The 12,355-nt window shown below is 32.4% G+C and overlaps 1 protein-coding gene across 1 annotated transcript in view; it reads right to left on the reverse strand.

The window, feature by feature from the left end:
* Positions 1 to 654: 654 nt before the first annotated feature.
* Positions 655 to 12,355, reverse strand: part of LOC129225990 (laminin subunit gamma-1-like) — a 51,589-nt gene continuing 39,888 nt past the window's right edge. Inside the window, exons 17-23 of the mRNA XM_054860567.1 lie at positions 9,567 to 9,744; positions 8,332 to 8,454; positions 7,636 to 7,750; positions 6,334 to 6,533; positions 6,017 to 6,175; positions 2,253 to 2,352; positions 655 to 1,752 (exon numbers count right to left, since the gene is read on the reverse strand). Of these exons, the coding sequence (XP_054716542.1) occupies positions 1,499 to 1,752; positions 2,253 to 2,352; positions 6,017 to 6,175; positions 6,334 to 6,533; positions 7,636 to 7,750; positions 8,332 to 8,454; positions 9,567 to 9,744 (1,129 nt within the window). The 3' untranslated portion in view covers positions 655 to 1,498. The remainder of the gene's footprint in view (positions 1,753 to 2,252; positions 2,353 to 6,016; positions 6,176 to 6,333; positions 6,534 to 7,635; positions 7,751 to 8,331; positions 8,455 to 9,566; positions 9,745 to 12,355) is intronic.

The raw sequence follows: 12,355 nt of genomic DNA on the forward strand, positions 1-12,355 counted from the left end.
CACATGCACTGCCCGGCCTTGGAGCTGCCCCTGCCCAAGGCAAAAGTTTCCTGGTATCCCCCCCCCTATACACACAGAAAAATCAAGTTAGTTATAACATCAGTGCATAATACGCATGAACACGTCATACTTGATTTTTTTACATATTAATAAACAAAACAATCAGAGGGCTATACATAATGCAAATTAAAACACAAGCAATGAATCTGTTTCTAATATTTGTGAAACATTAATACCCGAAAACTTTTCGAAAAATGAAACAGTTAAAAATACAAAATTTATCTAGTAAAATGTTATCTCACTCGATAAAAAACAAACAATTAAAACTAATTCAGTTTTAATTGTTTGACTCACTCGTTGTATTCAGTTTTAATTGTTTGTCTTTAATTATTCAACTCATATTGATCAAACTAAGAAAAGGAATAAATAATTTGCTGATTATAAATAGAAAATATATTTATCGAAGTAAATTAAATCAAAATTAAATTTCGATCTGTACTCATTCAATGATCCTTTTTACAGGGTTCATACTCAATTTGGATAAAAAATTCCATGACTTTTCCATGACTTCATAAAACTTTTCATGACCTTGTTATACGAAGAGAATAGTACTATTTAATGTCACACTTGCCAATTTTCAGAAATTTTTTAAAAAATCAATATGAAAATTGATCTCACTTTTTCATATTGATTTGTTAGTTGTCATATTAATTGATAGTTGCACAACTATCTCAGCATTCAAAAAGTAGGCTTCATTTTACTTCCATACTGTTTTTTACCATTATAAAAGAATTACAAGACAGCCATAAAAATAATTAAGAACATCATTTGAATTGAGTAGAGTATTTGCAGAAGTTTGTTATTAACTATACTGTCACTGTAGTTAAATAAAAAAAAAAAAAAAATCTTGATTTTTTAAAAATTTTTTGCATTAGTTTTAAAAGAAAAATATCATAAAATACTAAACTATCACTTCAATGCCAGTTCTTGAAAGTGACACCTTTAAAAGAGTTGCATTTATTGTTCCTCCCCCCCCAAAAAAAACATAGGGGGAGGGGGAAACGATGGGAATAAATACGTACAGGATATTTCTAAATTGGAGCTTTTTTACAATGAAAAAGATAATATTATTCTTTTTTTTATATTTATGACGTTTAATTTAAAAATACAGTGGTTGCACTTCAATGTTTTCCACTCTTCAATGTTTTGCTAATGGCGAATGCTCAAAGTATTAAATTACTTTCTGAAAGATTTAAAAAGAAATTTCACTTCATTGAACATTCCCAGTAAATAGACAGTTGGTAGTTGATTAAAATATACACTACACAGTTTACATTTAATCAAGCAGATAAACAACAGTTAGTCAGGACAAAATATATGGATTAATTTCATATTGATGGAAGCTTTTAAAGAAAAGATCATTAATTATCCGTCTCTGACCTATTATTTTGCACAATATGCAATTTCAATGAAATTAACTATCAGATAAATATCATAACTAAGGCTCCAGAACTAATCTTCGGTAGCAGTCATCTGGCAATGAATGTCTAATCGCAGCAACATTAGCAACATCTTTCTTCAACTGCTCAATTTCATCTTCATAGTCTTTCATCCACTTTTTCTGCTCTTCTTGAGCTTCTCTCAGAGCATCTGCTCTTGCACCCAGATCAGCGTTGATCAGCTCACGTTCAGCGAGCGCGAGTAGGCGTTCTAAGTCGTCTAATTGGGAGCTGTCCACACTGTCTATGTCAACTATTTAAAAGTAAAAAAAAAAAAAAATATATGAATGGAGACATTTTACGAAAGAAAGATCTAATATTTCTAATTTAAGAGCAAAACACTTGCTAGAAGGATTTTTAATACTTTTATATTGGAGAAAATAAGAATGAAATAAATATCTTTCTGCTGAAGCATAAAAGATAATAAAATATCATTAATAAACACAAATTTGCAGGAACCTGCAGACATCTTTTTCTGAGATACAAGGAACCCCTTTCATTGGATGTCTTTTCATCCAAAAACTTACCTCTTTAGCATTGCGAAAGGGGTTCCTTAAAACCCCAAAACACGTGTCTGCAGCCGCCTGCAAAATTGAGCACATTAACGTTGTATTATCTTTTACTCTTAGGTTTATTACTTATCAAACAAAATTCAATCAATCAGATGCAAAAAATATTACAAAAATATTAAAAAAGGAATGTTTTTAAGGGAGAGAGAGGGTATAAATCTATAAAAAGATGCACATTAATTACCCAAGGCATCTAAAATATCGTTTAATTTCACAGCAGCAGCTCTTCCTTTATCAAGAGCATCAATAGCAGCAGTTTTAGCTTCATTTGCACTCCCTAAAGCCTGAAAGTAAAATGAAAGCAAGGAATGTTATTTTTGTTTATTGCAGCAGGAAACTATTTTGAAATGAAATGCAAGAAAGAATTAAAATGCAAAAATAAAACTATCATTTTCATAAAAATCCTAAGTACACAAAAAATTATCCTTACATCTTATTTCAGCGGTGCCCAACCTTTTTAGTTGTGTGGCTCACTAGTTTTGTAGAAAACACCATTGAGGCCCAATAACTACTATACATTACTTGCACAGCCAAAATTTACTTTCTGGCGGATGGGTGCATTTGCTCATTACTGTACTTAAGTGTGAATAATATACCCTATTAGGATTGAAAGTGTGTTAAAAACAAGAGCTCTGGAGATATTAATCCCCTTCTCCCCCCATGCTGTGCCACTGACATATACTGTACAAGAACAATTTTCAAAATTAATTTAGAAAACAACTTTGTACTAAAGTATAATACCTGTATAACGCTGACCTGTATAACGCAATTCTCTATAAACCGCTTAACTTTTCAGAAGTAAACAACAAGTTTTGAAGTTTAAAAAATTCCTCTGTTTTGCTTTGCAAACATGAAAATTTTTAGGAAAATTAAATTTTGAATCAGTTTTTCATCTTTTCATCTTAATTAACTTTTAAATGAAAATTAGCATTCGCAGTAAAATGAAAATACCAGATGGTTCTTGAAAATGCAGCTGTTATGCAAACAACGAAGCTAGAAGAAGTGCAGGATATTTCACTTTCTTGTAATAAAGAAGCATATTTATTTGTGAATGACTCATTGTATAATTAGAGCTTTAATACTGACTACAGATAAAACTCATTCTGAAGTGCTAATATATAGATATATTTTGAATATTAGTTTAAAATTTGTGAAATGACCTATATAACACTAAAACCTGTATAACGCAAAAACTCTGGTCCCAAGGTGTGCGTTATAATGGTCTTCTACTTAGCTGACATAGCTGTAAGAAAACTCAGAAACAAGTCATAAAAGTTCAAGCTCCCCCCCCCCCCATGAGATTTTCGACGATTTTTTTTCTCTATGAGGGAGTTGGTATCTGGATTGAAACTAGATAGATTTAGTCTTAAATAACACGCAACATTCAATGCATTTCTATATTATTTTTTTTTAAAAACTGCAATGGAAAGTCTCATTAAAATAGGTAAGTTGTTGAAAAGCTCCTTAAGTGTTTCAATTCACTGGTTTGTCACTCCAGTTCAACAAAGGAGGAGCATTTTTAGCTTGAAGCTAATACTAGTAGTTTCTTTGATAATTTTCTTTAAAGGTGTTTCTGATTCATTAGAATTCATCTTCCATTTTAGGGGAAAGTTCCTAGGAAATATGAAAAATTTTCATCTAAAAGTTCCTTATTGGATATTAGCCAGGGAAAGCTTTTAAGTGATGGTACACCTAATGAGTGAATTTTATCAAAAAACGGAAATTAAGACCCCAAGATTTATTTTGGTTCAAATCCTCGACCAGTGTCCACGGCCCAGTAACATGTTGTTCGCAGCCCACTAGTGGGCCGCGGCCCATGTGTTGGGAACGGCTGTCTTATTTTGTTTTATAGAAAAGTTTACCTAAGAGGGAGCCTTCAACTTAAAAAGGAAAAACTTTATTTATAAATAAAAAATAGCTTTACTGCTTTCTTATTCTAGCTCAATAATAGGAACGATAATTTTACTGTCTATGAAATTTACAGGTTGTACGCAAAATTCATCAAATCTCATTATCCTTTGATTTTAAACAGTAACATCCTAGTATGTTATTCTGAGATGGGTGAAATTATTCTCACTTTGGTAAGGGTCCAGGGGTGAAAGTTGCAAAAATTCTCAAGTTGAGAATTTTTCAAAGAAAAAGAAGGAGGGAAGATGTGTCCTAAATTTAATTTTGAAGTAAATATAAGGATTGTAAATTGAGTTTAATGCATAAAAAATAGAAACTTATTTTGTAAGAAAAGGGTTTAAAAATAGAAAATATAAATAAATATACAAAGTACTAATTGCTTATGAAATAAAAAATTATCTTATTTTATTTCAGGATGATTTATGTCCTATTATTAAGTGATGAGCAGTAATTTTCTCTTTAATATGATCATACATAATACAAATTAAAAAAAAAGCTAATTTATTTGAATGTTTAGCATATCTAACTTATTAACAAATTATTAATTGATTTATTTTTAATTACATCTTGTTCCATCTCACAGTGTCAATTTTTTTTTTTAAACCGGAATATAAACAAGTTAAATAAAATATGATAGCAGAGTTAAGATATATGTTTTGTTGCAGTAATTTGAGAAACTAGAGTACCCCATATTTATCAAAAATATTTGCCATAAATGATTTCAGGGGTGTCCCTACCTTTCAGACAGTGTCCTATTCTTGTAAAATTCAAAAATCTACTTGCCAGTTTTTAAATCTGAGCCAAATCAGGTTTATCTAGCCTCAGTTTTTATTATGACAAAAACTCCATTCTACAAGGGCAAATCAAAAAGTCTTTGCGCCAATTTTTTTAAAAGCAAAATACGGTTGTGAATACAAAGCAAACATATACATTTCTAGCACTGACAGTTCCTTGAACCGTACCAGCCATATCTGCTTTTTGCTTGGAAGAGCAGAGCTGCTATCAGTCGTTTAAGATGACGGTGGTTCTTCAGACGTCCACAGCTTATGAGCAGTGGTGTGTTATTCGTTTTCTATGGAGCAAGGGAGCCCATAGCAATTCACAGGGAAATGCACCTACAGTCCAGACTTTGTCCTAGTGATTTTCACATTTTCGTCCCCCTGAAGAAGTTTCTGGCAAGACAGAGTTTCACATGCGACAAAGAAGCCGAAAACGCTGTCCTATGATGGTTCCACAGGCAGACAGAAGAATTTACCACAGGGGGATCTCTGATTTTGTGCTGCGATTGGAAAAATGTCTGAACTGGTGTGGTGACTATGAGGAGAAATAATGTAAGTAAGAGAAATAATCACTGCATATATTTGTAAATACCTGTATGTACCTGTTTTTGGCTAATAAAAAATAGGCACAAAGAGTTTTTAATTTGCTCTCGTAATTCTTGAAGCAGAGGCACAATCTAACCCCTGCTGTCACAAAGTCACGATGGTATTGGTTATCAATTCAGAAATAATTTCTAATTATTGTGGATTTCAGATTTAGAAATTTTAGCTTTATTTTTGAAGGAGTAGTAACTTAAAAAACAGACTGAATAAGATATTTATAAATGAAACAAAACTAGAAAATCACTTGGAAAATGTATTCCTATTTCAAGTAGATTTGAAGATATCAATAGCAGTTTCTTTCTTACGGATGAGACTACAAAAGCGACACATTGATTACGCCTCCTTTAGATCCATTTAGGGAGGAACACAAAAGGTTAACTTTGGAGAATGAAAAATTCGCTTAGCAGAAAAAGGACTTGCTAAAGGTTAACTCTTAAATAGAATTTAGTGAAGCAATTTTTCTACGATAAAATATTTTGTGACAGGTCCTGTTAGTATAAGAAGTTGTGATGAATCTATTTCTGTGTGATGAAGTATTTTATGAAGGATCCTTTTACAGACCTAATTTTTTACTAAACAGACACCAGATGAGTTCTCAAAACATTATTACAGAACTAATGTGATTGTTTATTGCCTTTTAAGAAAAAATAATGAGTACCTCTTTTGATAATACACCATCAGTATCTGCTTCATCTTCAAAACCTCTCATTCTTTCGTCGGTGCTAGCAATTTGACCTCGTAACTGCCCAGCTTGACCTCTAAGCTTATTAGCATCATTTTTGGTTTGTCCAGCCTCTCTGAGAATACCATCTGCATCCTATGAGAAAAAAAGCATACATCCTAAATAACTTGAAGAACAAAGGAATAATTTTACAAAAGTTGAATAAAAACTAGACACAGCTTAGCAGTGTAACTACAGACGAAAGCTGTGTTCATCACAAAATTCAATTAACTGCAGCATCTTTCAAAATGTACCTTTGAAGCTTGTTCTGCTAGTCTTTTAGCTTCTCGAGCAATATCTCTAGCATCCGCAGCATCTTGTGTAGCTCCACGCAAAGCATCTTCAGCATCAAATGTTTTATTTTCAGCCTCGCCAACTTTCCTTTTAACCTGAGGAATCTTTCTTAAAGTTTCCTTTGCTCTCTCTTGATTTTCTTTTACTTGTTGATCAAATCCTTAGATTATATTAAAAAAAATCTATAATCAGTTTGACAATTCTGTTTACACACAAATACACTGCATAATCTTAAACACCCCACACCTGCTTTAATTTTTTCTTCTAAAATATGGATATTGGCTCTAATTGAGGAATAATGTTATGATGAATTGATGAAATGAGGAATTTAACTTTTAACATATTATTCCCATTAGAGATCAATTTGGCAGTAACACCAATAGCCACATTCACACGAAACTTGTATATCTCGCACTTCCCCGCTACAGCTCTAGGAAAAAGAAAAAGAAAAAGAAAAAAACTGGTTGGAAAATTCACCATTCACATATGAAAAGAGGTTTTACAGTTGTGACCGAGAAAGTACTTTTACCCAGTATCCTTAGCTGCTATACTCGGCAAGTAAACAAACTCGTGTCGCATAGTGCATTCTGGGTAAAATTCTTGCATTTATTCCAATCAAAAGCAGGAGGAAGAAAAATTCATATTTAGCTTGGAAATGTCCAGAATTTGGTTTTAAGCAGTTTTTTCGGTGTAGAGAAGGGGTCCATGTGAACAGGACTAATGCTAGTCAATTTTCCACTGCTATATAAATATGAAATTAAAAATTGAAATATATATTACACCTAATGAAAGATTCTATCTATTCCAGGATTCAGAGATAGTTGACTGGGGGGGGGAGAGAAAGAGAGAGAGAGAGAAAAAAACAGGACACCTGTTAGTCCAGGCCTGAGCAAGAAGGGGGCCCCCGAGATTTTTAAAATGAGAGATGAAGTATATGTAGGGAGGTAGGAGTAAACAATATGGAGGGGGGGCCCGTAAAACTCATTTGTAACAGGCCTTAAAATTGCTATGCACGTCCCTTGTTGAACTTCGTCTCTTAGATTGGCAAAATGAACAAAAGCCAAATTAATCATTTTTAATGCGTTTTTATTGTCTGCATGCATTTGATGCATTCTCCCCATTGTCTAACACTTACCCTACACAAAAGTGAGAAGGGTCTGTTTGACCAACCTGTAGAGTTTTGCCCTGTTAATACATTTTCCACTGAAAGCTACACCTTTCATATTGACAAACTAATCAGAGTAAGTTAGGTTAATTGGTACCTTTTAATGTATCGAGAGTTTCCTTTGCATCATCTAGAATCTTTTCTCCAGATGCAATAGCATCTAGAGCTTTTGCTAATGCTGCATCAGTATCGGTAAGCAGCTCATCTGTTATCTGGAAATAATAATAATAACAATAATAAAAACATGTATATGTTAAAAAAAACATAAGTCAAAACATTTTTTTCAAACATTGAAAGCTTAAAAGGAAGAATCATCTCATACACAGATTAGTGAAACAATAATTTAAACCAAAATGTTGATATTCAAGATCTTTTTATGTACAAAACTCACAATTTCTAATAACTTCGTTTTCATTTGAAAATTTAAATAAATTCAATACTGCTACATCAAACATATCTTCAGCATGGATTCACATAAAAAATTTAATATTACCCTACATTTTGCTTGCAAAGTTTTTGGCATGCATGTATAAGTATAGAAAGGAATTTAATTTATTCAATATTTCAGAGTTGATGGAAACTTAAAACTTATTTAAAAAATAAAAATAAAAAATAAAATAAAATAAAGTGCACACACAGACACACATCAATAAGTGGATAAAATAAATTGATGAAATTTAAAAACAAGAAACTTGATTTCAAGATTTATATATCATACAATCTAAATTTAAAGATTGATTACAGCAGAATAGCTGTAGCATATAAGAACAATTAACTAACTTTAGAAACTTACTTGCTGTTGTCTAATAGCCTCATTTAGCAAGCCTTGCCCATCTTTAGTTTGATCATCTAATTTAGATAAAGTATCTTTATGCTCATTAGCTAGGTCATCAGCTTGATTTTTGATTCTTCTGGCCTGAAACATATTAATTTCTTTAAAAAATGTTCTCAAAGGCAAATTTGATTTATTTATTACAAACTTAAAATCCAACAGACAGAAACAAATAATAAAAACTTGAGTATTGAGCATCTATGGCAACTTTAAAAACCTTTATAGAAGACCCTAACTCTGGTTGGAATGGAGGAATTTGAATTGCATTATTTGATGGCGTTAAGCCGAAAGTTTCCAAGGAATTAATTAAATGGTATATATCAATTAGTTTTCCCTTATAATAAGAAAATAATCCTACAAAAAATAATTACTAAGGTAGATTGCAATTCATTGAAATGTCAATTTTATCAATTATAACCAAGAAAAGTAGCATCATTGATAAAACTTATTAATTGGTATTCTGCCTCGATATGAACCCAATTGAAAACGTGTGGGAGCTGATGAAAAGAGAAGTGGCTAATGATGTGTTTACATACAAAAACCGAACTTTTAGAAAAGATCATTCATGTGTGGAATCTTCATCCTCAAATGCATGAGACAGTACAATCTTGCATTGATAATATGTCGTGCAGAATTAAAGCTCTCATAGGGGCTAAAGGTGGCTCAACAACTTTTCATTACATTTTCTTCATTTTTGTTCAAGCTTTAATAAATACATATTTGTCTAATAATTACAATGTTTCATTGGTGTTACCTAGAGATACTTATGTGGTGAATAATAAGAAAATACATTGTGTATCGTAAAAACCATATAGCTGTACAGTACCACCTGATAATTAACATTTTCCATAAAATCTTATGGCGTGTCGAATAATTTGGCCAGGAACTGTAATGTGTCTCAGTACAATTTAGTTGCAATAAATCCATACAATATACATACCAAATCTTTCAAAATATAGCTTAACGTTTATTCTTTAGTCATTCACATTCAACTAGTAGATGATTAAATATTTCAGCTTTAGCTACTATTCAAGCTTTAATGCAGAAAATTGACATAGATATTTTTGGGTCAGTGAAAGTGAAATGAATATGGGATATATAAGTAAAAAGTAAACATAAATTATATTATGTTTGAAAATTAAAAAAAAAAAATCATTCGGGCTTTTGAGAAACTCACGAACTAAATCTGTAAATACCTCATGCTTTATTCTAGCAGCTTCATTTTTCATGGCTTCAACATCAGCAGCAGGTACTACCAAAGAATTTGCATCTGTATATATCCCCAAAGCATCATCATAGGCTGTATTTGCTTCCTCTTTAGCATCTTCTGCTAATGATTTTGTGCGTTGGACAAAATCAACCAAATCATCTAGCCTAAAAAATGTATGACAACTTAAAAATACATTTAAGTCTTCCACATTAAATGACTTAATACACCTGTAACCAGGGCTGCAGAGTCGGAAGGAAAGTGGCCGACTCCAGCTCTGGGATTTTTAAATGTTCGACTTCGACATTATTTATTTATTATTTAAATTAATTTTTTTCAATTCTCTCCCCCCCCCCCGCCCCTCATAAGAAGGAGGAAAAACCTATAAACAGAGATTGAAATATTAATTTCTTTTCATGAAATTTTCGCATTGTATTTTATTTTTTGCCGAAGATGTATACAACATTAGAAATTGAATTTGAATATCAAATTTTCCAATGGTTAAGGTTTTAAAAGCAAAATTACTTAAAAATCCCATTCTTTTTTTAATTGAAAAGTATAAATTTGCTCCTTTTAATGTTTAACAAATATATATTGATCAAATTGTCTGCATTCAATTTTTGAAAGCTGTAACTTGAGAGTAAAAAAGTTTTTTTGCAAAGTCAAATAACATTTCATGAGAGGAGGAGGTCCATCCATCCAACGGGTGACATCCATCTGGTGGGTGCCACCCCAAGTTAATTTCAGAGTTTATAAAAAATATAAATACTACAATTCTGAAAAACTTCCCCAATAAATAGGTTATATTTCATTTATAAAATTTAAACATAAGTAGGGCACTATATTGCGGAGAGAGGCTGGGTACATGTACATCTGGAGCAAATTGTACACAAAATACAGCACGATACAGCTTTGTACAAATAGCTTTTACTATACCTGTAGTAAAAGCTTCTCTCAATTTCAAATTTAAATTTTACTGGATGCTTTATAATTAATCTTAATATGAAGATTTTAAGATTAACTGCAATTACTGAGTGTTGTAACCAAGAATTCATGTACTTGTTTTATTTCTTACATTTTAGTGAGAGAATCAAGCTTATAGATCTAGTCTCTAGATTACAAAAAAAAAAGATATATTTTATCCAACCTTTTGGATTGGAGCTTTCGTGCCAACACTTATTTGAATTTACCCAACACTCTCAGACGTTTCATCTCAAGCTACAAGTCCCACAAGGGATACATTTCTTTTACTATTTTATATTTGAGAACGAAGTAAATAATATATTAGTATTTTTATTTGAAAGTAATTACTGTAAATATTAGGCAACAAAACCGTTTGCCGACAGTTACTACTAGTTAAAGAAAGTCAAAAAAAAAAAAAAGATAGCGGGTTGGCGGAAGTAGCTATTACTGAAAGTGAAAGTTTGATAAATAAAGAAGCCAGCTAGTTGCCAATGACAGTTATTTTCTTATGAGTAAGTCTCGATAAAAATGTAAGGAGAGTAAGTGAAAATTGGAGAAAAAAAGAAGCTCGGAGTCGGAGTCAGAGTCGGGATGTTTTTCAATGACTCTGACTCCTTTACTCCAAAATCAGTTCGACTCTGACCCCACAGCCCTGCTTGTAACTATTTGATTGTATTGCTTTGACTTAATCTGACTGTTTGTAAGCATCACTTATCGTATGGATCACTTTCGTACGGATGACTTATTACGTAAGTGATCCATCGCTGAATCAACTTGGACGCATATAGGTTGAAATTTTCAAATGGGCATTGCACAAGTTTGAGAGTGAAATTCCTCTCTATAGAACAGGGATATTCAAACTTTTCACACTTGCGGCACTCTTTAAAGAATTGGAAATTTTTTCATTGTACCCTTGTCTATCTCTATTATATACATATCAAAACTCCCTCCGAGGTTTGGAAGCCCTTACTGAAACAAATATAATACCAATACAGCAACAACACTGACTTAACTGGAGAATGAAACTGGACAAGTTTCGTTTACGAAATGTTCAATGAGGATCTTTCGTATTACGGCAGATATAAGTCTAATGTTTAACTCCTGTTTCACTCCCTGTAACATGTCACAATCAATCTTAGAAAACGAGGTTGGGATCTTTTGGCATGAATCTTGCAAATCACATGGCCCATGGGGCTTGAACTCATGACTTTGATGCAATACCATAAAAAAAAATGCTTGGAGTTAGGTCCAGAGAGCACAGTGGTCACGGAAGAAGGTGACAGTTGTCATCAGAATCTCATCAAACCCAACCACTTGGAAGCTTATAATTGAGAAACTGGGGAATGTCTGTCAGATGATGGGGGTATTCCCTCTTGCTGGAAAATGAATGTCCACTGATAGTCACTTGTTATAGGGAGTGACAGAAGAATAAGTTTTAAGACTTGACAGCTGCCTCATTACGAAAGGCTCACTGATCGAAACATTTGGGGAACAAAACTTGCAGAGTTTCTTTCTCAAGTACAGTCAATGTTGTTGCTGTATAGGTAATATGCTTCTTTAACAGGCCTTCCAAGCCATGGAAGGAATTTAAAAAAAATCTGGGCACTTTGCGGCACTCCTCTCCAATTCTTGCGGCATCCAGTTTGAGAACCACGGCTATAGAACATAAAACATTAGAAGGGTTGAAAATAATGGTTGTATAATTTGTATATTAACAGTAAATATTTGTATATTAACAGTATATAGTATAATTAAGAAAATAATGGCCAAGCAGCAGAATGATTCAGTAAACTAAAATGAAAGAGAATTACTGAA

This window comes from Uloborus diversus, chromosome 1, assembly GCF_026930045.1.
Source record: "Uloborus diversus isolate 005 chromosome 1, Udiv.v.3.1, whole genome shotgun sequence".
In the NCBI taxonomy this organism is placed as follows: domain Eukaryota; kingdom Metazoa; phylum Arthropoda; class Arachnida; order Araneae; family Uloboridae; genus Uloborus; species Uloborus diversus.